General features: G+C 43.9%; 1 protein-coding gene across 3 annotated transcripts in view; it reads right to left on the minus strand.

The window, feature by feature from the left end:
- The window catches only part of Tacc2 (transforming acidic coiled-coil containing protein 2), a 186,859-nt gene that overhangs the window by 120,071 nt on the left and 40,110 nt on the right, over positions 1 to 26,678 (minus strand). For all 3 annotated transcript variants that reach the window (XM_033761382.1, XM_010632745.3, XM_010632748.3), the window contains one exon: positions 26,577 to 26,678. In XM_033761382.1, the coding sequence (XP_033617273.1) occupies positions 26,577 to 26,678 (102 nt within the window). The remainder of the gene's footprint in view (positions 1 to 26,576) is intronic.

The raw sequence follows: 26,678 nt of genomic DNA on the forward strand, positions 1-26,678 counted from the left end.
CTCCCGGCCGCCGTTCCCGAGGGTCCTGGACGCTTCTTCCAGGACTAGTGGATCATGACAACTTGTTACCGTTCTTAACTTTTTCCACCGCGCTTTCCGCTTTGTGGGACGCATCGGCATGTGAAGTGAGCCAAACGCTGAGTCCTGCCCAAGACTTTTGGAGCCCGAAATTAACTCCTTCATTAACATCCACCACCTGGGCAGAACCACGTGGCACTTACCTGCCCACGGCGTTCTGGATCACCTTTTCCCTGGAAATTTCTGCAGCTAAAGCCCAGCTGAGAAGAACCTGCGGTTATATGTGATGCCAGGCTTCCTATGTTAAGTTTAGTATCAAAGAAAACATTGCTATATTTTATGTACTCAGGGACCAAAGGCCAAGAGACTCATGAGTGACTCAATACTTCCTTTCCCTCTCTTAAAGAAACAGATGTCTGAGGATAGAGGGCCGTACATGAGGATTCTCTAGAATTCATGCAAGTTACTTTCACAAATGATGGATGGATGGATGGATAGATAGAAAGAAATATATATCTTTGTGCAATAAAAAAGATATACTGAAGATGTCATGCTTCTAAAGGAAATTCTGAGGGCAATTTAAATAGATTCCTTGCGGATATGCTTATCATAGGCATATTGGTAGAATATTATTGTGTCCATTCACACATGCAACGAGTGAGATCCAAATGGGCTACTGTGTTTAAGTGTATACCATCAGCTATTGGTGAAATGAGGCCTGGATTGCATGGTCTTTGGTGTTCTTGTGCCCCACTCCCAAGTCCTACCCATTTATGGTAAAGACATAGCCATCTGCCACCTTGTAATTCCTGAGCACTCCAAACAGACAAAAAAGCTAAAGCAAACTTGAAGCGCGCGCCTTTCGTGGGAAACACTCCCTCCTCAGTTGACAGCTACATGACTTGCGTGACACAGGAGGGTACTGCTGTGCTTTGAAACCTACAGGTAGGTAAGTGTTGTCCACAGAAGAAAGGGCCCTGGAGGGTGTCCAGGCCTTGAGCCTGGGAGTCTGTGAACAAGGCAAAGGGGAATTAAGGTTCTCTATGACCTTAAAGATTAACCTGGCTCCTCAAACAACAATAACAGCAGCAGCAGCAGCCGCAAAGATTACCCTGACTTACCCCAGATGAGACCAATGTAATCACAAAGGTCCTAACAAGGTGGAGTGGGGTGATGGTGGAAGCAGGCTCAAGAGAGATTTGAAGATGCTGGTTTAAACAAGAGAAAGGAGCCATGAGCCAAGGATTGTGGGCAGCCCAAGAATGTGGGCTGGAAAAGGGAAGGAAATGGCTTTTATCCTAGGGCTTCCAGAAAGGAACACAGACCTACTGAAACCTTTTGAGTTTAACCCAAGGAAATGCATGTTAGAGATTTCATCTACAGAGATATAAGAAAATTAGTGTTGTCTTAAACCCCTAATTTAGTGGTAATTTATTACAGCAGCGATAGGAAACTTGACTAGAGGAGTCCGGTTATTATTGTGATTTTATCATCTTTCTGAAGGATTTTAAGGACATCTTGAAATTCATGAATGTCTCTGGAGTTTTGGACAATTCATTGATCACAGAAGAAATCCTCTGGCTGAGGAAGCCTGACCCAGTATCTCTCTAACACGTCCCCAAGCTGAGAAAGTACAGTGATGTTGGGCTGCTGGCATCAGGCAGACACATGTTTAAAAATATTTAAAAGCTGTCTTTATTCTTGCTCCCCATTAGATGAATTCAAGGGTTCCAAATATCACAAGTGCTTAAGATTCACATCTTGCCATGTGACAGAAATGCATCCACATCGGAAACCCTCTGCCAGTCCACACAGCCTTGGTCCTAGGGAGAGCAGGAATGTTGCCTGAATAAACTTGAAGCTATGGCTGCATTGCTGTCCCCTTCTGCTCTAGGTCAGGGCAATAATATAACAGCAGGATACAAGAAAACAAGTGCATGCTTATGGAATCTGCAGAAGCCTACATCACTGGATGCAAGAACGTGTCTTAGAAGTTGCATCCATGGCTGAATCTTTTCTGTCCTAAGGATTTCTTGGGTCTCAGAATTGGGCAGTGGCCTCTGCCAGTCACACAGCCTACATTAATGTTTTCAGCAATGCCCTCGTGCAACAGATGTTGTGCTATCTCCTGCAGAGTCCTGGAGTTTCTAGAGCTATTTTAAAGGCTCCTTGGGAGGCTCCCAGAGCACCCGCAACCACAGCTGGTCAACTTGTATCTGTCCTTTCTTCAGGTTTTACATAAGATGTTGTTAGGGGAAGAGGCACACTAGGGATGAAGAAAAAGAAAACGAATTCCAGTTTATAGAGAAGTTCTGCTGTTATAATCCCAGAATTCAACCTGAGACCCTAGAAGGGTCAAAGGCCGAACAGCAACAAAGTAGGTGTCTAGATTACAGTTTAAAAATGTAAGTAATAATGAACCTTTCATATATTACCCAGCCCTAACATCAAATCCTAGCTAACTCTATTTTATCCATATGCCTACTCCCTCTGCACTCCTTCACCTAGATTATTTTGAAGCAAATGTGAGGTGACAAGGCGACATAATTATATCCTTTAATATTTCTGTTTGAATCTCTAGAAGGCAAGGCCTGGAAAGGGCTTTTTTTTTTTTTTTTTGAGACAGGGTCTCACTATGTAGTTGAGAGTGACCTGGAACTCACTAGGCTCACTAGGTAGCCCAAATTCACAGTGATCCTCCTGCCTCAGCCTCCCAAGTGCTGGGATTACAGGCATGCACCACCACACCCAGCCAGAAAGGGCATTTTAAAAATCTAAATCTTTATTCTTACTCCCTAGCCGCCTCTTAAAAGGACAAACTCTACTGAACATGAAAATATGAATAGGAGATAACCGCAAACACAGGTCCATGGGCTGAAAATTGCTGTAAATAAGACTCCCTGCATTACTGTTAATATGCAGATTCCTGGGCCCAGCTCCCAGTCCTCTCATTCAGGTTAGGTGAGAGGGTCAGGAAAGTGTACTTTAGTAAGCATATTCTGGACAATACTGATGAATATGCTTTTCAAAGCCCACAGGGGGAAATTCTGAATATGAACTTTTGTGGCAGGTGGCATTGCAGTCCCCCTCCTGTTGACTTCCTACTACTTCAGTATAGGCATGGTCCTGGGACACAGGCTGGGCCAAGGGAACAGAAGAGGAATCAGCCAGGCCTTCTGCAGACATTTGCCTCTCTCTTCAGGCGATAAGAGATAACATGGTTCCTATCCGCACTGACATGTGAGGATACCCTGCCTTGAAGTTGTTGCATCCAGGCTGAAATGATGAATGAGGACATCACCCTACACACTCAGTGTGGGCAGAGGGAGGAGAAAAAGGTGGGATGTCCTGAGCTAATGAATTCCTCATTCTCAGAAATGTCCCACCTCTGGTCTTCCTGCCGGGTGAGATGACAAACCCTATTCCTGGTGCTGGGCTGTCTGCTACTGATAGGCAAAAGCATCTTCAAAGGACTGTTGACTGATATTTAGAAGCACTCACTAGATACAGCCCAGACCTAAGCCACAGAAAGGAATTGCAGACTTCAAAGCAAATGATCATTTGTCAAAGGGGTCTCATGGAACACAAAGGCAAACCAGCTCCTGGAAATAGCTCTGGCCTCGTCCACCAAGCCGTGCTTTGCTCTGTGTTTGAAGTTGCCTTTCATGCTCTGCAGTGGCAAAAGCATTCGCTCTGGCTGAGAAGTGACAAGTCCCATGAAAACGAGAAGCCAAGCTAGGAACCTGTGCTCAGATGTGCCTGGCACAGAAATTACCATGAACTAATCAAATATTCACTGAGAGCCTGCAATCCTGTTCTCAGTGCCCATGGGGATATAAAAATGGTTCAAACGGATCCTATCTGCAAAGCAGGCTCATGCTGCAGACGAAGAAGCAGGGGTAGGGAACAAGAGCACCAGCAGACTCTAAGAGTAGTCATCCTTGGGAGCAGGCAGAATTGGAGACAAAAGGAGCATGAGAAGAAGGCCCTGAGGAAGCAGAGAGGAGTATCCATCTGGCCGAAGACTTGCTTTTGACTCCCTAGACACAGGGTCTCTCTCTTGGTTACCTCTTGTGTACCCCAGCCTCTCCTACAGTGGCCATGACACAACTTCATATGCAGAGAAGCCCTGGAATATGAGGGCAGAGACTAGAAACATACTTGCTGGGTAGTTAAATGATGGGGAATATATGATGCAGAAGGACAGAGAACAAATCTCCCCAGACAAGGAGCACACTCTCTACTTGCTGGGAGCTGGGAGTCTAAATTGAATTGCACATATCTGAGTGGTTCATTGGGATCCCTACGGAAACTTAAGAGTAGGGTCATTGGACTATCACACATTGTCTTCACAGAATCCTAGGTCAACTAACAGTGAAACTTTTAGAGACCCAAAGCCCAAACTGCAACCCCAAATCCACTTATTTATCACAAAGTGACAACACTGCAGTCAAACCTGATTAGTGAGGTGTTCGTTTAGAAAAAACAACTCATACATTAAAATCTTTTTTATCTTAAAAGAAAAGCAATAATAGAGATTTCAATGATACAAACAGCTTTTTACTGAAAGGTATAAGTTTGGGCCAGGGATTTAGCTCAGTGGTTCTGCTGCCTGCTTTGCAAGTGCAGGACCTGAGTTTGATCCCCAGTACAAAAAAAGAGAAAGGTATAAATTTGCACTCAGCATGCTTTTAAATTAATGTGATCTTTGCTGTTATGTGCATGATAATTTGTCAAACCTTGGCTCACACTTTGTTAGTTTGAAAACAACACAAGCAGCGCTCAGGTCCTCCGTCAGCCTCTTTCTTGTGTCAGGTTTTAAATAATTCAAAGCTGAAAACAGCTGCTCACAAGCATATGAAGAGCCAAAGTAAGAAAGACAATCCCCAAGTGATTTCATTGACTTGAAAGTATTTGGCAGAGAACTCCACACTTTAAAAATTTCACTTTCAGGGGCTGGGGATTTAGCTCAGTGGTTCCGCTGCCTGCTTCACAAGCGTAACGTACCAAGTTCAGTCCCTGGTATAAAAAAAAAAAAATCACTTTCAAGCCAGGCATGGTGGTACATGCCTGTGATCCCAGCATTCAGGAGGCTGAGGCAGGAGGATCTCTGTGAGTTCAAAGTCAATCTGTACTATATCGCAAAGCCCTGTCTCAAAAAAGCAAACAAAATTTTTTTTCACTTTCAGAACTGCCACTGGTGCTGTCCTTTGTCATCCCTTCACACTCTGTCATTTCTGTCTTCTCAAGTGTTGCACACAGGGCAAATAATTTATTTTTCCAGGTAGAGCTTTCCTGAAATCCCAATGGCTCCATTTCCAGATTTCCAAAATCTGATCAGTGTAAGCAAGAAAGATCAGGGTCTCCAAATTAGACTTTATCTGGAGAAGTAAGTAGATGCAGGATTGTCTTCATCATATGGAACTGTAAAATTCTGTTACTAAAATTCTCTTTTACAGTTGCTATAATGCTAGAAAATTCCTTGTAGATTTCCTGATGGCCTATAGGATGGTCTGCAAGTGCTGTAGAATTTTCTAAATGCATTTTTAGTTGTCTTTTTTTTTTTTTTTCTTTTGGTACTGGGGATTGAACTCAGGTCCTTGTGCTTGCAAGGCAGGTGGTGGCACCACTGAGCTAAGTCCCCGGCCCCTAAATTATTTAGTTGTCTTTTTTTGTTGTTGTTTCTAAATGCATTTTTAGATTTGGAAAATATTTCAGCTGCCCCCTTTCAAGGTCTCTTTCAAAAACCTGCAGTTTTCTCTCAGATGTTTGTGTTGAGAGCAACTGTACATAATTTTGGGGAAAAATAATTTCTTAATTAAAGTATGACTACAGCTTTCAAAAGCCCATGTCATCTTGCCTATAAGCCAGCTATGGCATGCGGAAACATAACTCCATTTTGCCTCCGGTCACAAGTTGCCTCATTGGTCCCATGATACCGGGACACTTAAGGGAAAGAGTACATCAGTTTAAGACATCCTGTTTCTTCAAGAACCAAGAAGTAATAAAAAAAGAGAAAGGTTTCACCTGGGGAAGGACAATGTCTTTATCAGCCTGCTGTCTTGTCCCACCTACTATTGTAAGAATGCTCTCCTTAGCGCCCTATCAACTTGAGATCCTCATCAACATAGGACTACCACCTCCCCCTAACTCACATGATGCTGCCTTTACTGGGTGGGTTCTGTGTACCCGATACATAGTGGCTGGCTTGGAATGTGTGTGTCTTTGCCCACTTTGAGGCACTGACTTCTCAGACCCCCACATACTTTGAAATTACACTTCTTTCTTGTCTTTGTTTCTTTAGCCCTCCCCTCCCCCTTTCTAGGTAGTTGGAGGACTGATTCCGCTGCAATAGTTTGGATATCACAAAACATCCTTTCTGTTGTTTTCCCTACACCTTGTAGTTTTTGTTCAGTACATTAAAGTGTAGTGTAAAAAAGCATGAGGTTTTAAGCCAGGCCATATCAGTGAGCTGTGGAGATTCCTGCACTTTTGCATTCATAAACGGCCGAATTTCATCCCAGCAGGCTACAAATCTCTCCAGGACTTTTTCTCTGCTCAGCCACCGGACATTATTGTACATATGTAAAGTATTACACTGGGACTGAACAGCAGCAAGAAGTGCTTGCAACTGTTGAAAATTAAGACCAGGAGCCATGATGTAATTCACCATTTTTGTGACATGTTTAAGATTATCGTCTAATTTTTTGCTGCTTTCTCTGGCAAAGAGAGCATCTTGGTGTACAATGAAGTAAAACTGAGTGATTGGATGTTTTGCTTCTTCAACAAAGAACTATATGAAAATGGATTTTGGTCCCACTATGCAAGATACCGTACCATCACTACTAATGGAAACCACTTTCTCTGGTTTTATGTCTCATGACAAAAAAGCCTCCATCACAACTGCATAGATAGCTGTCTTTTGTGTTCTTCAAGGAAAAGACACCACTTTCACCAGCTCTCCTCTTGTGATGTCACCAACAGCGTAGCACAAAATTACTCCTGGCATTATGTGATTATTTATATCTGTGCTCTCATCCAAGCAATGGAGTAACCGGCGACCTTTTGTAAGTTAGTGGTGAGCTGTTCGCTAACATCACTTGCCACGCGCAGGACTCGGTCTGTAGCAGTATTTCTGCTAAGTGGCATCTCAGAGATGTGCTGCATAATTTTATCCTTGTTTGGAAAAAAATGAAAAAGGGAATCACTCCCAGACACCATGGCCATTTTGATAAAACCTCCATCAGGGAAGAGCTTACCATGTTTTGCTATGCATAGTAAAATTTGAAAACTGGCAGCTGGCAGATGATTTGTGTTAGAAAAATAGTTGCAAAAACTGAGATACTGGAAATGATATTTCCTCAATTTTCCTTCAAGAGACTCTTTCCTTTCAGTTTCACCAAATTCAGCAACACTTATGTGCTTGGTATCAAAGTGCCATCTGACCTTTGATGTATGACACATAACAGTTTCACTACACAGAATACATACTGCTTTCCCATTGTGTTCAGTCACTCCAAATGACTCTGTCCTGGCCTCTTGTAATGATCTTCCACTATCTCTTTTCAGTTTTGCTTTTTTTTTTTTTTTTTTTTTTTTTTTTTTTTTTTTTTTTTTTTTTTTATTTTTTTTTTTTTTTTTTTACTGTAGTTATGTTTTGGTGTTCAAGACTTGGAGTGCACAGAAACACAAAATTGAAAAAAATGTGAAGCACCCAATACAAATCTATCCCTATACCAAAAATAGCTAACACTATTAGTTGACACTAAAGTATTGGGTATCAGGAATCAGCTATCCGTGGCACTGATTCTCAGCTGGCCTTCCTCTTGAATTTGTGGACCATCTGCTCAATAGGGCAATGTTCCACTGACCACCAGGTTTTGCCCTGCTCTGAAAAAGGTATGAGTGCATTTCCTACCTCATGGGGGCTTCTGCTAAAATCACAGCCAGTTCAAACAATCATATATACATACATAGATATATATCTAAAATATCTTTTTCTTGTTTTCAAAAACTCTTTACAGGGCTGGGGATTCAGCTCAGTGGCTCCGCTGTCTACCTTGCAAGCATAAGGACCTGAGTTCGATCCCCGGTACCAAAAAGAAATAACTAAACAAACTCTTCACAAACAATGAAATATGATATTTCAGATTCAAATATGTCAGGGGAACAGCACAACATTAAAAGAACCTCAGTCTCTTAACTAGAACACCTCTTTGCTAAATCTTAGAGTTTCTTTCATAAGAAAATTTAAAGCTAAAATCTGGTGTTAATAAAACACATGTATTGCCTCACAAGCACACAGTCATGAGTTTGATCCCTGGTATCCAAAAAAAGAAACAACAAAAACCAAGGTATGAAAACTCACAGCCAGCTCGAGCTAATATATCTAGCTATGCCCTCGGCAGAGCACTGAGCAGGCCAGTAAAAGCTCACAGGAGTCATGGCTAATGAGTGGCAGCTCAGAAAGTCATAGTCTGGTGCTGCTCCTCCTTTGCAGGCAAACTCATGACCCTCTGTGTGCTGTTATCCAATGCATGGCTGTTGGGCTGATGCTGAGGTGATTTTGTCAATGCTGAGAGAGAGGGCTCTTCATGCTTGCTGTACCATGCGTGCCATAGGTTCACCACCGCTCTCCTAGGGCATCTGGTTAGGGAAGTGGTGGCAAACCAATGGCACAGGTCTTAATGTATTAGTTGGGTTTTTTTTCTTTTAACCTAAAATCTCAGTACTCAGGTTTAATTGCAGTGTTGGCACTTTTAATAAATAAGTGGGTTTTGGGTTGCAGTTTGGCGCTCAGCCACTGAAAGATCCACCATCACTGGGTCAGGGCAGGAACAGATGCCACACAGCATAAGCTCTCCTCAAACAAAGGGAGTTGATTCAGTTATTCAAAACAATTTATCAGCATGCTCCTGGGCCTGTACAAGGACTAGGATTAAAAGTCAGATGCAATGAGTCTCCTGCGCTCATTCCTACAGGAAGGGGAGGGAATGACTGCCACAGGCAGAAATAGAAGATGAACATTTATATCAGCATCAGGAGAGGCATGGGGTGATTTTCTGAAGAGAGAATAGTTAGGCTGCATTTCAGAGGGTGAGCGAGTGTTAGAAATTCACAGGTTAGAGTATTTTAATAGTTATGCATTGAGAACATGTTAAGGAAAAATATAAATAGCATGCCACACCATAACTTCATAGACATTGCCTTGGCACAAAACTAAAGCAATACACTGAAATAAAAGGAAGCTATTTAAATAGGAACAGCGAACAGATATGAATACAGCAGTGCATGTATATGGTAAATGCCATTGATGCTATGTGTGAGTAACGAACGCTGGTGAAACCACAGAGCAAAAAGAAGCTGTGTGCTGGAGGAAAAACAGTATTTTAGGTAGTGAGAGCTAAAATCTCATCCAGAGGTTTATCCAGTAACTGTGATAAAGAAGTTTATAATTAATCAATCAGCAAAAACTTCTAGAGCATGTCTAATTTGATAGTACCTACAACTGAGAAAATGGCAGCAAAGAGAAGACGAATTCCTACCCTCAGACAGAAAACCTTCCTGAGAATTGTTCACAGTAACCTACATCAAGAACCAAATGAAAGGCTGTGAGCTGCTTGCATCCTCTCATGCCTGTATTCTGTCCTGCGTAGACTCCTTGAGGGCGGAAGACCAGGCCTTCCTGCACCAGGCAGCTGTGTGGCCTGTGCCCCTGCTGGGTTGAGGTCAGATCCTGAGCTCCTGAGGTTGTGCGTCTGCAGAACCCAAATTCATAAACCAGCCCACAGGGACCAAGTGCTATATTTCTTTCCCTATAGTCTGGCACGTCAGGAGAGGGAGATTCCATAGGTAACCCAAGGCCCAGGCCTGGGTTCATCATACCAAAATACAGCCCTCACATTAATAGCCCAAAATCCACTTCACTGATAAACGCTGAGGAATTTCTTGTCTAGAAGGAATCACCGCTTTGCACTTGTGAGCTAGGTCCTTACATTCCTGAACTGCACCCCAGCAAAACTGGGTTGTAGGGCAGAGTGAAACATTTGCAGGCAGGATTCAAGCCTTCTAAATATTCAACCATTACCTCCACCCACATTAAATTTCAGCCTTGAATCCAAAATACACACAGGAAAACATATAGGGGTAGCTTTACATATGCTTTTGGAGCCTCATTCAGAATTTCTGGGTGTGGCTTTGGGATTGTTGAGGGGACAGAAAACTCATCCCATATACCTGCATTGCTTGGATGTGTGCTCAGAGGCAAAGTGCTGGAGCACTCCATCACAGGCCACGTGCACCCAGCCCCACTCCTCCAAGACCAAAGTCTCCTTGAACTTGGCTTAGCCCTAATTTAAAATATGTCTTTGACTAAACAGGATGCAAATCTCTGCAGCTGTAGCATCTTCCTTAGGAGAAAACAAGCTTCTCCAGGAGAGAGAGTGAGATGCTGAGGTGATTTCAGAGCAAAGAGGCAAAATTACAAGTCTGATGAGCAGCCACAGTAGTCCAAGGTCTGGCAGGACCAAGGAGAGAGGTGGTTGCAAGGTTGAATCCAATCTACAAAATAGCAATGTCTTGTCTCCCACCAAATATGCATCTAAAGGATGTCTTTATTTGATTTGCTTCTGCAATCATTAGACCAGAAGTGCTCTTTTGTGTAGAAGCATTCAGGGAACTTGTAGAGTCCCCTATATCAAGGCTGTACTCCACATCAATTAAGTCTCGGGTGGTAACTAGGCATTGAGATATTTTAAAGCTCCATAGGAGCTGCCAGCGTGTAGCCAAGATTAAGAATAGAGCTTTTGAGCTTTGCTACTCTAGATGTGACCTGTGAACCTGCCAGCGCTTTTCCAACTCTGGTGGTACAGTCACCAGCACCCTGTAAAAACAAGATTCCTTCTCAGCACTCAAGAACTGCATTTCTAACAAACTGCCAGGCTGTGCTAATGCGGCTGTCCTAAGGAACCCTATCTCCAGCACCATGTCCCTAGGCAATTTCTTCCCCTAGGAGACACTGGCAGTGTCCGGAGACACTTTTGAGGGTCAAGACTTGGGGGATGCTACTGGCATACAGTATGGCTACCTATCCTTCAATACAAAGGAGAGCCCCCCACAACCATTAGCAAGCCCAATGTGTCAGCAGCACTAAGGATGGGGAATCCCACTTAGATCACACAGCCTGGGACCTTGAGGTAGGAGGGTAGGAGGCCCTCAGTTTGAGTGGCTCAATGAATGAATGAAAGATTTCATTGTGGTATTGTTTTGGGAACTTGCCTAGCCAGCGGATCTCTCTCTCTCCCTCCCTCTCTCTCCCTCTCTCTCTCTCTCTCTCTCTCCCTCTCTCCCTGTTTTTGTTTTTTTGAGGAAGTGGGGCAGGGGTTGCGACTTGCTGTGTAGTTCAGGCTGGCCTTAAACTTGCTAGGTAGTGCAAGCTGGCTGGCCTTGGAATCACTATGTAGCCCAGGCAGGCCTTGAACTCAGGGTAATCCTCCTGTCTCAGCCTTCTGAGTGCTGAGATTATAGGCACACACCACCATGCTCAGCTATTCTTATTTATCTTTTTAAGGAAAACTCCAAATAGCACTATCTGCTGAATACAACAAATCATTCCACAAGCATGAGGGCACACTATGTTAAGCTCTTTATGCTAAGGACTAGGGGTCATACACAATCCCTGCCCTCAGAAGGCTCACTCTCCAACAGTGACAGATATTCACAGAGCTCTTACCTGTATCAGCTATAAACAAACACTTTCCTTGTACTATCATACTGAAGCCTCATGAGCTAGGTACTTATTTTATATGCATTTTACAGATGAGGACACCAAGGCCTCAAGTTATTAACATGACCACTCTCCTACAGTGAAAAACTCACGGATTTGAATACAGATCTGTCCAGTTCAAAACAGCCAAGCTCTCTGCAAAGGATAAAGTACCCTGTCCTAAGATTGTGGTCAGGCTATAGGAAGGATTCTCACTGAGCAAGGGATCAGGGGATTCTTGGGGAATCCAAGGGTTGAAGTCTTCAAAGGCATGACATTTTTCTGGGCCTCTACTGTCTCTTGAAGCAGAATGTCGTTCCCTCTAGGACCACTAGTAGAGGGAATGGCGAGGCAGGTGGAAGAGTCACCCAGAGTTAAGAATTTGTGACTCCAGCAAGACCTCTGAGCTCTGGGACCTCCTGCTTTCAGTGCTTTTAAAGTCTGGGCCTGCCTCTGCCTTTGCACATTTTCTCCACACTGCTTTACATATGAAAAAAAAAAGTTTTAGAAGAGAAGATATAAAACTGTCTACATTAGAGCCAGTGGCCAGCAGGAAAGAACAACAGCTTTCCTATTTGCACCAGTCCTGGTTCCCAAATGCAAAATGCAAAGGGAGTTTCTCAAAGTAAATATTTCTCCCCACTGAGGGCCATTTCTATGTTCTACTTTTACAGAATTCTCTTTACCAAAGATGAAACATGAACCAAATAAAGAGGTATAAGCATGAGTTCTACCGGGAGTCTGGTGGTTTCTAACAGACAAACTTCTCATCTTTAGGCAAAACCCAAACTAAATCCTGCAATGATCACTAAGAGCATCTTATCTTACAAGGCTTCATGGCCCAACTGTTTGGAAAGAAACTTGAACCAGACCATTGTGCCCTCTGAGGTTTCCTCCATTGATTGCTCACACAGACACATGGGCCAGAAGGAGGCAAAGCTCAGGTTTCAACAGAACTTTCTGCCATTGGACTCCAAGTGAGACTGACTGTCCTCCTCAGATTCCGTGCATCCCCCTCCTTGCGGTGAATCAGAGAATCTGAATGCTTTTCATAGTGGTTTTCCTGAAAATGCTCAGGCACTGCAAAGAAAAACTAGCTACACCGCTGAGGCAACAGTTTGACTTGATTTGCAAAAAAAAAGCCAGAGTGAGACTTCAGATTGGCTTCTTCAGGCACAACACCAGGAGGAGGTGACCTTAAACTAACGCTTCCTCTAGAAAACAATCTGGACTACCAGCTTCCTGGGAGCATTTCCTGAGATTGGTGATAGTGTTGGCTTGTTCACTAGAGGTGAACAAGAGCCTGTGGGTTGCTGAGAAGGGTACTGGTCTTGCATAATAGCAGAGAACTCAAACTGAAATTTGAGTTGGACCAGGGGTCCTCTGACAGGCTGTGTGGCCTTGAAGTCTCTCTCTTTCTCTCTTAGAGCCTCAGCCTCTCATTTGTACAATGAGGAAACTAAAGATTTGAGACCCTTCTGGATTTGGCATTTCATGACTCTGAGTGGCAGAGCCGGGCACAAGGTGGCTTCTGTTTCAAAGGCCAGCATCCCTACTACCTAGCCTCAGGAGCCACGGGAGTGTCTAACCAGGCATCTTTCATGGGAGGCGGGGAAAGGTAGTCTGGCCTAAGGCTGACCTTGAGCCCAGGCTTGGCAATCCCACCCTCCCCCAGTTTCTCAATGTCTGCCAACTCTGGCCATGCACATTAAAGTACCAGCTGCTTGGCCACCTGCCAAAAAGGGTCTCCTCCAGCAATTATACTATGGTGTGTGGCAGGCAGGCAGGCTGGGCCAGACAACTTTCCATCCCGCCCATATCTGTAGTAGGTTTGGCATAGGCTGGCAGCGCCAAACATCACGCCAAGATTGTCAAGGCAGTTTGTCCCAGAGATGCCTCAGTGCTCATTTCCCAGTGGTGCACTTGGCTCACCCACACAAGGGATTGCGCTCTGCCACTAATGTTAGCTTTCAGCCTCTTGCAGCCACTCTTGGCAGAAGGTTAACCCCAAAGCCCTACTTTCCACAAGGAAGACAACATTTTCCCCATGAGTGCTAGAGGGTTTGACCTTGCATCCAATACACTGTTGTGACACCAAGGCCACCCCTGTCGGGTGGAGGCAGCCTACAAGAAGGGAGAGCTTTACAGGGTACTGGCACATTCCAAAGGATCCAGAGCAGATACACATAAACTTCAGCAAGTTCCAATTAGCCATGGTATAAAAACCCAAGCTTTTACCACTCACCTATCTTAATAATGATTAAGATAATGATGATAATCATTCTCATAATCATAAAACAGTAACCCTTTATATCTCGGTGCCTACTGAAGGCCATGTAGGGACTCTGATAAGCATTTCACTGGCGGGAGCAATTCAACATAATTTTGAGAAAAAATCATTTCACAATTAATTTATAATTAGGTCTAGTTTTTCTGCCTACAGGTTGACTATGGTATGTTGACACGAAACTCCATTTTTGCCTCCAGTGACAGCTAAGATTTGAATGGTCCCGTGATGCTGTGACTCTCCAGGGAAGGGTTACATCAGCTGGAGGCATCTTGGTTCCTTGAGAACCAGCAGTAAGAAAACGGTTTCACCTGGAGAGGGACAAATATCTAACCAACATAAGTTCCTCCTCGACTTAGGATCTTCATCTACATAAACTCCCCATTGTCCTAGGATTATCACTGCTGTCTGAGTCATCTGTTACTCCCCATGTACCAAATAAAGGGGTGGCAAGCTTGGGGTGCTGCAGTCTTTGCTGCCCAGAGCAGCACTGATCAGGCCCAAAGCTTAGCTTCTTCTCAGAGTCTCATTTCTTGTCTTTATTCATTAACTCATCTTGTGCTGTCGTGGCTCAGGACTTACTGCTGAGGTTCTGGTGTTCCCTTTCCCTGTTCCTTACATTTTACACCTATCATTTTTTATATCATCTCCATGGCAACTCTGGGGCATAGACTCTAGCATCACGCCCTGTTATGGCTTGTAACTAGATGTCCCCCCAAAGCCTCATGTGGTACAGCTCTTTCAGAGGTGGCTGGATCTAGAGTGTGTGATGCTGGAATTGATTCATGGTGCAATGCTAGGCTCAAGGGCACTAGGACTAAGGGTGGGAGTTCTACCCATCCTAGGTAGTCTGAATGAGATAAAAGGGGCAGAAAGATGCTGTTAAGGTCCTTTGTTGCTTTTGCAATTTTTGTCCACCATGGACTGCTCTCCTCTGCGATGCCCCTCTGCCATGTGCCACTCTGCTTTGGAGCCAGCAGATTATGGACTGAAACCTCTACAAACTATAAGCTAAATAAATGTTTCTCCTCTAACTTTTGGTGCCAGGTAGTTTGTCTCAGCAATGAGAGAAAAGTAACTAAGTACACTCATTTTTAGGCAAGGAAATTGAGGTTCCAAGTGACTCAAGAGCTTGCTCAGGGTTAAATAGTCTAACAGCAGAACTAGAAATTACACCTAGCTGTCTGCCTCTGATGTCCTTCTTGACCTTGTTTTCTAGGACAGGAACGCTCGAACTCACCTGATAGGTATTTATGTTTAATTATTCAGTAGACACTCGGGGAGTGCTTATCACGGGTCATGCACAGTATCACATTCTGGTAAGCAAGAGCCATGCCTGTAAGTCTAACATTTCCAAGACAGAAGAATGTAGCTTGTCTTCTTAGCCAGAGACTGAGACCCATTATATATTGAAATGATCACAAAATACCTAAGCAAACATTGCTAGACTCAGAATTTAGGACTTGGAATCTAACTTTCTGGTCCTACATCGGAGGTCACTCAGGGCCAGGCAGGTGAAGGGTGAGCAGATTCTTATAGAGGGACCAGAGGAAGCAGACAGGTTCCCTTGAACAACCTGACTCCTCGGGAGTTTCCCGATCCTGAGATGGCATTAACAAACCACACCCGTCACTCACCTGGAGCATGTCAACCCGCTTGCCCACTTGACCATTTATCCCAAAGCTCTTCCCAGTGAAAGAACCAGTTCCCACTGCATCTTTCGTGCCCATCACAGGGCTTATCTACTAGAAGAGACTCTGGCTCACCCCTTCTGAGAACCTATCCAGGGGGCACATTTGCTGGGCAACTGCTCAGTGCACTGTGGGAATGAAGCTTCCCAGAAGATCCCCATAGCTCCATTGTTGACTATGGACTCTCCAGGAGCTGTGGCTCTCACTCTTTCACAGACAAAGTCACCATTTACTGTGAGCCAACTTGGTGTAGCTTTCTGTGCCTGGCTTCATCTACTCCTCATTTTAACCCTCCTTCACCTCAGGAGATAACACCAGCCCCATTCACCCAGACCCCAAGACTTGGTGCAGTTCTGTGACCACCCGACACAACCTAGGAGTAGGAGCTGGGACTCCAGCCCGATACCCTATCCTGGCTGTCTCCACTCACCTGTAGCAGCTGCAGCACCCTGTTCTCCTTCCCCGAGGTGCTCCTAGTGTGAGAACTCAGTGCTGACCCAAGCCTGCTGTGCCCTGGGGTCCTCTCTTGGCCCACCCTGCCCACTTACAGGGTGGATGAACCACTCCCCTGAGATTTTACTCCCCACCCCATTCCCCCTGGTTTTGCAAAAGGGCACTTGGAGTATCAGTAATCAGACCTGTTCCAGTGCCTTCTGAAAACAGAGAAACACTCTCACAGTCTATATCTGAATCAGCAGGCTGCTAAAATATTTAATACCAGACAACTCAACAGGCAGTAAGAAAGAAAGGAAAGTCAAGTCCAAGATTCTTTGAGCAGGGACCTGTTGATACCACAAGTTAAACCCCTTCTCACCCTTTCAGTTTCTCAGGCCAAGAAAGTACCCATTTGGGCTCCCTCTCAGGCTTGCAAAGGGTACTTACACAGATTCAGGCATTAGGGGACGTGCTGAAAGGATGATTCCTCCTAAGTGCTGCTGCTCTGATCCAGCTTTCTGGATGACCTGAGGCCTCCTTAGAAGGCTGGCTTAGGGGCAGGTAGGTGTGCAGCCTGAGTGTGAGGTGAGCAGGTTAACCACCACCTCTGGTGGTTCCGTGGTGCAGTTCCTTGACTCAGTGCAGGAAAGGTACCTCCTGCTGGTCCGCACTGTTGGGAATGGTGCCATGGACATATGTCTAACTCCCTTTTTCATTACTTCCCAAACAAGGACAAAAATCATGCAATGTATCTCTGAGATGTCACTTAATAGAAATACTCTGAAAGCTCTGAGTCTTGCGCTTGGCATGTGATGTTAGTCAACAGCTCACCAGTGTCTTACAAAAGGCAGCCTGTTACCCCTTATGCTTATATGAAAGCACAGATATAAATAATCACGCAAGGCTAGCAGTTATTTTGTGCTATGCTGTGGGTGACATCACGAGAGAAGAGCTGGCAAATGTAATATCTTTGCCTAGAAGAACACAAAGGACAGATATCTCCACCGCGGTGACAGGATTTTTTGTCATGAGGCATAAAACCAGAAAAAGTGGTTTCAATTAGTAGTAATGGTGCATCTTGCATGGTGGGAGCAACAGCTGGTTTCATACAGTTCTTTGCTAAAGAAGCAAGACATACAGTCGTTCAGTTCCATTGCAGTATATACCAAGGTACTTTTTGCCAGAGAAAGCACCAAAAAATTAGTCAATAATTTCAAAGATGTCACAAAAATGGTGAATTATATCATGGCTCTCGGTCTTAATTTTCAAAAGTAGCAAACACTTCTTGCTGGGGTTCAGGCACAGTATAATACTTTACTTATGTACAATCATGTCCAGTGGCTGAGTGGAAGAGTCATGGAGAGATTTATAGCCTGCTTAGATGAAATTAGCCTGTTTATTGGGGTTGAAGATTTAACTCAGTGGCACCATGCCTGCCTGGCAAGCAAAAGATCCTGAGTTTGATTCCCGGTATGAAAAAGAAATTAGGCTGTTTATGAATGAAAAGGGGCAGAACTATCTATAGCCCACTGATGTGGCCTGGCTTAGCAACCTCATGTTTCTTAGATATTTTCCCCTACACTTCAGTGTACTGAACAAAAAAGCACAAGATGTAGAGAAAACAACAGAAAGGATATTTTGTGAGTCAGGTGTGGTGGCTCACACCTGCAATCCCAGCACTCGGGAGGCTGAAACAAAAGGATCGCTGTGAGTTTGAGACCAGTGAGTTCCAGGTCAGTCTCAACTACATAGTGAGATCCTGTCTCAAAAAATAAATAACAAAAAACAAAAAACGACAACAAAAAAGAAAGGATGTTTTGTGATATCCGAACATTTGAGAGAAAGCTGTAAGTTTTTCAAAGAGACCTTGAAAGTAGGCAGCTGAAATATTTTCAAAATCTAAAAATGCATTTAGAAAATTCTACAACACTTGTAGACAATCCTACAAGCCATCAGAAAAATCTACACGGAATTTTCTAGAATTATAGCAGCTGCAAAGGAAAATTTTAGTAACAGAATTTTACAGTTCCTTAAGATGGACACAATCCTGTGTTTTCTTCTCCAGATAAAGCCTAATTTGGAGACCCTGATCTTTCTTGCTTACACGGGTCAGATTTTGGAAATCTGGAAATGGAGCTATTATTGGAATTTCAAGAAAGCTCTACCTGGAAAAATAAATTCTATGACTTGCGTACAACACCTGAGAAGATAGAAACAATAGTGTGAAGGGATGACAAAGGTCAGCACAGTTAGTAGTTCTGAAAATGAGATCCTTCAAGTGTTGAGTTCTCTGCCAAATAAGTTGTCAGTGAAAGTACTTGGGATTGCTTTTCTTTGTTTGGATCATCTTATGCTTGTGAGCAGCTGTTTTCAGCTTTGAATTGTACCAAAACTGATACAAGAAACAGACTGACAGAGGACCTGAGTGCTGCGTGTGCGAGCCCAGGTTTGACAACTTATCCTGCACACAACAGCAAAGATCACATTAATCATGCAAAAGCACGCCAGATGCAAACTTTTACCTTTTGATAAAAAGCTCTTTGTGTCATTGAAAGTTCTATCATTGTTTTTCTTTTAAGACAGAAGATTTTAATGTATGAGTTGTTTTTTTCTAAACTAACACCTCAGTAATCAGATTTAAATGCAGTGTTGGCACTTTGTGATAAGTAAGTGGATTTTGGGTTGCACTTTGGGCTCTGGATCTCCAAAAGGTTCACCATCACTGTGCTATGTTTCCCAAATGGGCTGCCCCGTACTGAAGCCACTATCCCCAGGTGGCTATTTCACTTTCAATTGTAATAGATAAAATGAACAATCCAGGTTCTCCATGCCACCAGCCTCATTTCCAGAGCTCAATCGCTGCAGGAGGGCAGTGGCTACTATACTGGATACTGGTGAAGCAGCACATTTCCATTATCATAGCAAATGTCAGCAGCATTGCTTCAGAGAATAACCTCCCAAGTGTCTGCCTGGCAGGTAAGTTAAAGATCAGGGATCTAAACATGGACTTTTGGTCTAAAGAGCTTTTCAGAAGAGAAGCTCCAATCCCAGGTCTGACTCTTAATAGGTGTGTCACCATGTCACCTGTCAAAGCTGCCGTTTCATCTGCAAAAGAGGAGCACAAACAGCACCACCCTAAGAATCGAGGTGGGAATGAAATGCAATGTGGATATGAAAATACTTTGACTCCAGTGGAGAAGAAAGTGAAAGGAAATATATCATGAATATTGTCTCAACAAAGTGGCTCATTTAATCCTAACCACACTGTAAACTGCACCATGTCCCCCCCATGCAGAAACATGTTTAGAGAGGGTACAAGCAGACCCCCAAATCACAGAGCCAGACCTGAGCGAAACCTTGAGCTCTGTCAATGTCCAGTCCTGTACTTGTCCGACTACAGAGCAGTATGGTCTTCTCTCAAAAGTCTGGATGCAGAGTTGGGAAGACTGACATTGGCAGGCTGAGCACAGGCATTGGGAGGACAGTGTCTAGAGAACCAGACTCCATCTCAAGCTCTGTGGCTACTTGGCTCCATAGTCCCTTCCCCATTTAAGCCTCAGTACCTCCTCCAAAAAGTGGAGGGGTCCAACAAGAATGCTCCCAAGTTTCCTTCCAGAGCTGGAAGGAAAACTAGGTGGAGTTCAAAATTCCTACTTGCCAGACATTGCTGCTGAAACAAAAGCAAATACAGGTCTAATGCAATCATGCAATTGCTTTCCCCCAGTAACAGCAACCAGATGATACAGGAGGAGGAGGAGCGGGGTCAGTCTGGACACATTTAATTTGGGAAATCACCACCTTGCCTTAAATCTAACCCTGGATTTCCCAGTGGCGGGAGTGCCTCTTCTCAGCCCTGGGTCCCAGTATAGAATGGACAGAGGCCACAGGACAGAGGGACTCACAAATCCAGAAGAACTAGAAGCCAACATAGGGGCATTCTAATCCCCACCACCTACAGACAGAGAAGTGAGGCCCAGGCCTCCAAGGAGACGGGCGACTTTTGTGGAAATGCCTCCTGAACTGGATCTCCAAAGAGACTTGGCACTTTCCCAACTGACAGACTCACCTCTCAGAAGGTGAACTGCTTTGATTATGAAACACAAAAGCTGCGGGTTGTAAAGGCTTTTTGTCAAAAGGTCCTTTGAATTTTTTATTGTACGGTTCACAATTTGAAGTTGTTGACAAGACACTGACCTCCTTTGCAGCCCTTAGTTTTCTAAGCACGTTTGAATCTGTGATCTCATTACATGTAAGAGCTCCTTGCAGACAAACAGGGGTGTGGGGAACCCCATGGGACAGACAGCGAGTGAGGCACAGAGAGGCAGGGTGGCTCATTTTCGCCACATTCCAATCATACACCAGGTTTTATGCCGGAGACTCTGGAAACATTCCTACCGTGTCCTAACCCCAACCCTACCAGGGAGCTGTGATCTCCCCCTCTTATAGATGTGAAAGCTGAAGATTGGAAAGTTAGGCAGCTTATCTAAGGCAGCCAGTCAGTAAGGGGCTGAGGAGCTCTGAATGGCTCTGTCTTCCTCTAACAGTCTTGCATTGGGAAGAATATGGCTATAAAAGCAAACCCAGGAGGCTCTCAGGGGTTAGCTCTGTTGTCTAGTTTCATCTGCTAAGAAAACAAGAAGGCATTTTTTTTTCTTTTTCTTAATTTATACAGTTGTAGTCATCCTCTAACCTTATTCTTAAACTTGAAAACATGATGTCACCTTGGTAATTGCAGAAGGGAATTGAAGGGAGAAGGAAGACACAGAGACTGAGTGGGAAGATGGAGTGGGAGGGGGAGAGGGAAGTTGTTCCAATACGGTTTTCAGGGCAGGCCAAGGCTTCCTCAGCAAGAGGCCAACTGACCTTCTCTGTTTTCCCCTCAATTTTTCAACACAAATGCCCTTTATGATTTAGCCTATGTCTACACAAAGACCCCAAGCATCTGGGAACAATTTAATTCTCTTAAAAATTCACTATTAACGTAATACCTTTACAACCATTACTCCAAGTGTGGCGGGAGGCGGTGTCGGCAGGGAGATCCTTTCTCTCTCTCTCTCTCTCTCTCTCTCTCTCTCTCTCTCTCTCTCATTGAGTGTATTGGTACTTTTTTAGGTATATAGTACAGTTGCATTCATCATTGGGATCTTATACCTTTTCATGACAGGTCTTGGTTCTCATTTTTTCCCCTTGTTCCTGCCTGGGGAGATCCTTTTAAATGAATGTTCAGCAAATACAAGCAAGGTGTCAACAAAGATTGATCCGGAATGACATGCGTCATTAGCTCTCTGACTGTGTAAATTGTCAGAGCCATCACTGAGTGATGTGCAGTCAAAATGCCAAATTCTAGTCTTTCTACCAACAAGGAAATGATCTACAAAGTCAATTGGAGTCAATTCAAATCCCTTCAGTATACAGTGAGGCTGTCCCTCCCAAAGGATCCTTCATGGGATACTTCATGGTAACCAAATGCACCATAGGCTGTCTGTCTGCTCCTACTTCTCAGGGTATGAGGAAGTGGCTGGAAGGGCATGACCGTAGGCTACCCGTGACATGTTACCAGCAGCACCAAATAAACTTAATTTGGGAACAAAGCACTACACATCTTTACACTGCCTGTGTATGATACTGGGTTATCAAACTATCCTGCCACCAAGACAACACAAGAGACGCTTCTCAGATACTGAGCCTGATCTGTGCTACCACTTCCGCTCAAGTCAAAAGGATCTTCAAAGTTCAGTAGATTCCATAGAAGCAATCACCTCCTAATCCACAAGAAAATGGAAACTTTGGTTGATGTACTTTGTTTCTCTTGTGGCAATTTACAACATTATTCATGGTGAAATACAATACAGTAGGGTACACAAAGAAAGATACACAATGTATCACAGTAAAATACTATCTCAAAAAAAAACATTTAACTTGTAACAGCCCAGTGTGGGTTGCCAAGCAGCAGGAGGGAGGAAAGTATTCTCTCTCCTCAGTCATTTAGATATTTCAGTAGGCAAAGAATGCCATGTTAGAAAAGGAGACTAGGCAGGTTGGAACCTCAGTTAGGAGTACAGACTGAGATCCCAGAAACAGACGCCACACTGAAGAGAGACATGAGCATGCGGCTCACTCCATGAGGAAACCTCACTGCAAAACAGCAAGGAACTAAACCCTACTGAGCCCCCAGAATGTGGGAGTCTGGCGCTTGAGTTAATGACCTCAGCCCTCACTGAGAGTTGATTAGGCAAGTAAACTGTTGTCCTTCTCATTCTGTAGATGAGAAAACTGAAGTTATGTATATACCCCTAAGGAGCAGAATTCAGAGTCCTGGCCTTGAACTCCGTCAGTCCAACTCCTGGAGGTGTCCGTTGACATGTGGTCACCCAATCTCCCTCAGCAGCTGCTGAATTTGATATTCAGGTACAACACTTGCTCTCAGTGCATTCATCCTCTGACTGCGGTAGGATTTTTCTCTGACACCTGCTGAGGTCCACATGCATGGCTCCCTTGTGGTAAGTGGGTTCACCAAAAAGAAGTACAGTACTGAATCTCCTCCCCAAGGAAAGGATGTGTTCCCACCATTTATGTTAAGCCAATAGGAACAGGCTTGGGGGAGAGATGAGGCCATTGGAAAGGCGTGGCTTCTGGGTCAGTTGTCCAGTCTTGGGTGTCCAAGATGGTAGCTACTTGCCACATTTGTCTGTTAACTGCCAGGAGTGTGGCTGGTCCAAATTGAGATGTGCTTCAAATATCACACACATAGCAAATTGTAAAGATAGTATGAGAAAATAAGGCTAAAGCATATCACCTTCATAATTTTATATCTCATTCATGTTGAAATGGTAATATTTTGATATACCATGTCCAATAAAGTATATCATTAATCTTCCCTGTTTCTGTATAGGTTTTTAATTCTGCTTAGAAATTTCAAGATTATCTTTCTGAGAAAAACAAAACAAAACAAAACACCTTTGTGGCTTCTGTCACATTCCTGTTATGCAGAACTGGTCTGAGACCTTCCAGAGAATTTTGATTGCCCCCTGATGGACGGAATCATCGGCCTGTTTGCCCGGGTGTTACCTCTCCTGTGATTCTCCTCAAGGGAGAGGAGCCCAAGGTCACCCCACTGGGCAGGCTTTCAGGAAGAGCCCAGTCAAAGTTCCTCCTGGAGGGCCTCAACCAGTGGGTAAAGGGGATAGAGGCCCAAGATCCACACACAGGGCAGGCTTACCCTCCTCCATGCCTGTGTCCTTCAAGGACAGGGAAAAGCAGCTCCTGGAGCCAAACAATCTATATGGAACGCAAGCTGTGTATGTTAAGGTCACATACGTAATTTTAAATATGTAGGGGGTTGCAGTAAAAGTGCAAAAAAGAAATAAGTGAAATTAATTTCAATAATGCATTTTAACCCAACATGTCCAAACTGTGATCATTTCACATACAATCAGTATAAAATGATGAATGATGAATTTCATTCTACCTCTTGAACCTCTGGTCTGTGTTTTACTCTTACCCCACACAAATCCCCATTCACATGTGCCAGAAACAGCTGTATTGGACCACGCAGTTCCAAGCATGTAAAAGACCCCAAATTAAGATGTGCTGTGTACGTGTAGCAACCCCCCTCCATGACTGTTATCATTAGGTACTGCAAACATGCACTAATAAAGGTAAAAATTAATAAAAACTAATTTTTATAAGTCTCTATAGGAGTAAAGCAAACACGAACACTGTCCAAACCTGTAAGTCCACAGCTAATTACACAATGTTAACCACTATCCTTACTCTGATGGAAAAAAACAAGTTGGGGGCCGGGCATTTAGCTCAGTGGTTCTGGTGCCTGCCTCACAAGCACAAGGGCCCAATTTCCATCCCCGGGACCCATCCCCCCAAAAAAAGTGGGTAGGGCCAGGGATTTACCTCAGTGGTGCCACCACTGCCTGCCTCACAAGCTCAAGGTCTCACATTCAATTCCCAGTACAAACAAAACAAAACAAAAAACAGTGGGTAAAATGACACTAAGATACTAAATAACAGTATTGTTAGGTAGTGTGATTGTGTGTCTTTTCTCCTTTTTCATGCTCTTCTATACTTTACAAATTGCCAGAAAATGATCATTTCTAATGCAACTTTGGAAACTATTTTAAAAGTTCAAGTGACTGAAACATTGAGCTTCAGTGTGTTTACTGGGCCACACTATGCCTGGCCCTGAGTTCCCCAAGAAGGTGATAAAACGCCTACAGAGGTTGGAAAAGAAAGAGCTGATGTAGTCACTCGTGGGGCAGTGGAGATTCCCCTAGCCAGGCAGATATTTTTCCCGTGCCATAACTGGGAATGTAAAAAATACACATCAGCGAGCACTGCAGGAAATAGTTCGCTAAGGCAGTGGCAGAAACGAGTGTGCTGTGCAGATTAGTTTGCCTCTGTCTGGATGGCACAGGCTGCATCTGTGCTGGCCCAGTTGCACCAGTCACTACTGTGGGGCAGCAAAGGCAGCTGGGAGGCCAGGGAAGTGTTCAGACTCGAAAAACAGGTGACCAATGCATTCTTTCAGCATGTGCAAAATGGGAAGCAAATCATTTATAAAACGCCCACAGCTGTTGGTAGGAGACACAGGTACTAATTTAGAGTCTGACAGAGGGAGAGAGGGAGAGGGAGACAGAGAGACAGGGAACAAAGTCTAGGAATAATGCAAGGCTTAGTCACAGTGTCTATATCTGCAATATCTCCTCCTTATTCACAAAAGGATGGAAGTTTTTTAGAAAAACCACATCTTCTTTATCCAGTTTCCAACTGATGGGCAAATGGGCTGTTTCTAAGTTTTAGCTACTACAAACTATACTGCCATAAACATAGGTGTGCATATATCACTGTGATATGATATTACTCAGCCATAAAGAATGAGAAATTAGAGTCATTTATAGGAAAATGGGTACCTATTGAGGATATACTCCTAAGTGAAATAAATAAGTCACACATGTGTAAATACCGAATAGTTTCTCTGGTGTGAAAAATTATAATGGTACATAAGATCCTAATGATATAATTGACAATGTGAAATAGGAAGAAGAGGGCTAAAGGTGTAGGGGAAGTGGGAAGGGTAGGGGAAAGGTAATAAGGGAAAAGAAAAAAACCATGAGAAAATGAAAAAATGGAAATAAAGTATAAATAGGGAAGGGAGGAGGGGGTGAAGGGAGGGCAGGGACAAGGGGGAAAAATGAGAACAAAGACCTGTCATGTAAAGGTACGAGATCCCAATGATGAATGTAACTGTACTATACCTAAAATGTACCAGTAAACTCAATGAGAAAACAAAAGGATGAAATGTAAACAGCAACTTTAGAGTGCACTTAGGAAAGACCAGGTTTCCCCTTTTCCCCTGCAGGTGTGAAGGTCTGGGTTACAGTTATATCTGTCATCCGAGCTCCTAATCTTGAGATCTCTGTGGCTGCAGCTGCTGGTGGTGACGAGCCACTCCTGCTTCAGAGACTAAACCACATTTTCCTCTAAAGGAAATCGGTTAGATGGCATGGGTGGGACAAGGCGCGCTGTCTAGGGCAAGTTGTCTTGTGTGTGTGCATGTGGGGTGTTCTGAAATTGATTGTGGCCACAGTTGCACAACTCTAAGTACACTAAAGTCACTGAATTAGACACTTTTGTTTTTGTGGGTTTTTTGTTGTTTTTTTGGGGGGGTACCGGGGATTGAACTTGGGTCCTTGCGCTTGCAAGGCAGGCCACCAAACCGCTGAGCTAAATCCCCAGCCCTTGTTTTTGTTTTTGTTTCTGTAGTGCTGGGGCCTTGTGCAGGTAAAGCAAGAGCTCTACCACTGAGCCACATCCCCAGCCCAAATTATATACTATGAGTCAATCATACCACAGTAAGTGAATTGTATCTCAATAAAGCTGTTTTGTTTTGTTTTTTTAAGATAATAAAGTTAGGTATGAAAACAACTCAGTCCTGTGGGAAGGGTAGGAGAAAGGTAATAAGGGAAAAGAAAAAAATATGAGAAAATGAAAAATGGAGATAAAGCATTTGTAAATAGGGGATGGAGGAGGGGGTGAAGGGAGGACAGGGAAAAGGGGAAAAAATGAGAACCAAGACCTGTCATGTAAAGGTACAGGATCCCAACAATGAATGTAACTATACTGTATCCCTAAAATGTACCAATAAACTCAATGAGAAAAAAAAAAGCAAGCATCTCAGTCCTTTTTCCAGTGGCACTTTGTATCCTGTCAGATACAGCCTGTGTGTGTGTATAGGATGGGAAATGGCTATCCGCCTCTTTCTTATTTAAGAGATCACATTTAAAGACTACCCTTCTTTGTAAAGCATTCAATATCTGTGTCTCAGGAAGGTGCCCCAGTCTCCCAGAGCCTGGAGAAGTTCACTGACCTTTTGACTTCTCCTGCACTTCTAGCCTCATCTAAAGAAGCGTCTCTCAGAACATCCTCAGGAACCATAGGTAAGGTTGCTTGGCCAGGTCCAGGGCTCCTC

Source organism: Fukomys damarensis, unplaced genomic scaffold (genome assembly GCF_012274545.1).
Source record: "Fukomys damarensis isolate Sample0158 unplaced genomic scaffold, DMR_v1.0_HiC HiC_scaffold_8, whole genome shotgun sequence".
In the NCBI taxonomy this organism is placed as follows: domain Eukaryota; kingdom Metazoa; phylum Chordata; class Mammalia; order Rodentia; family Bathyergidae; genus Fukomys; species Fukomys damarensis.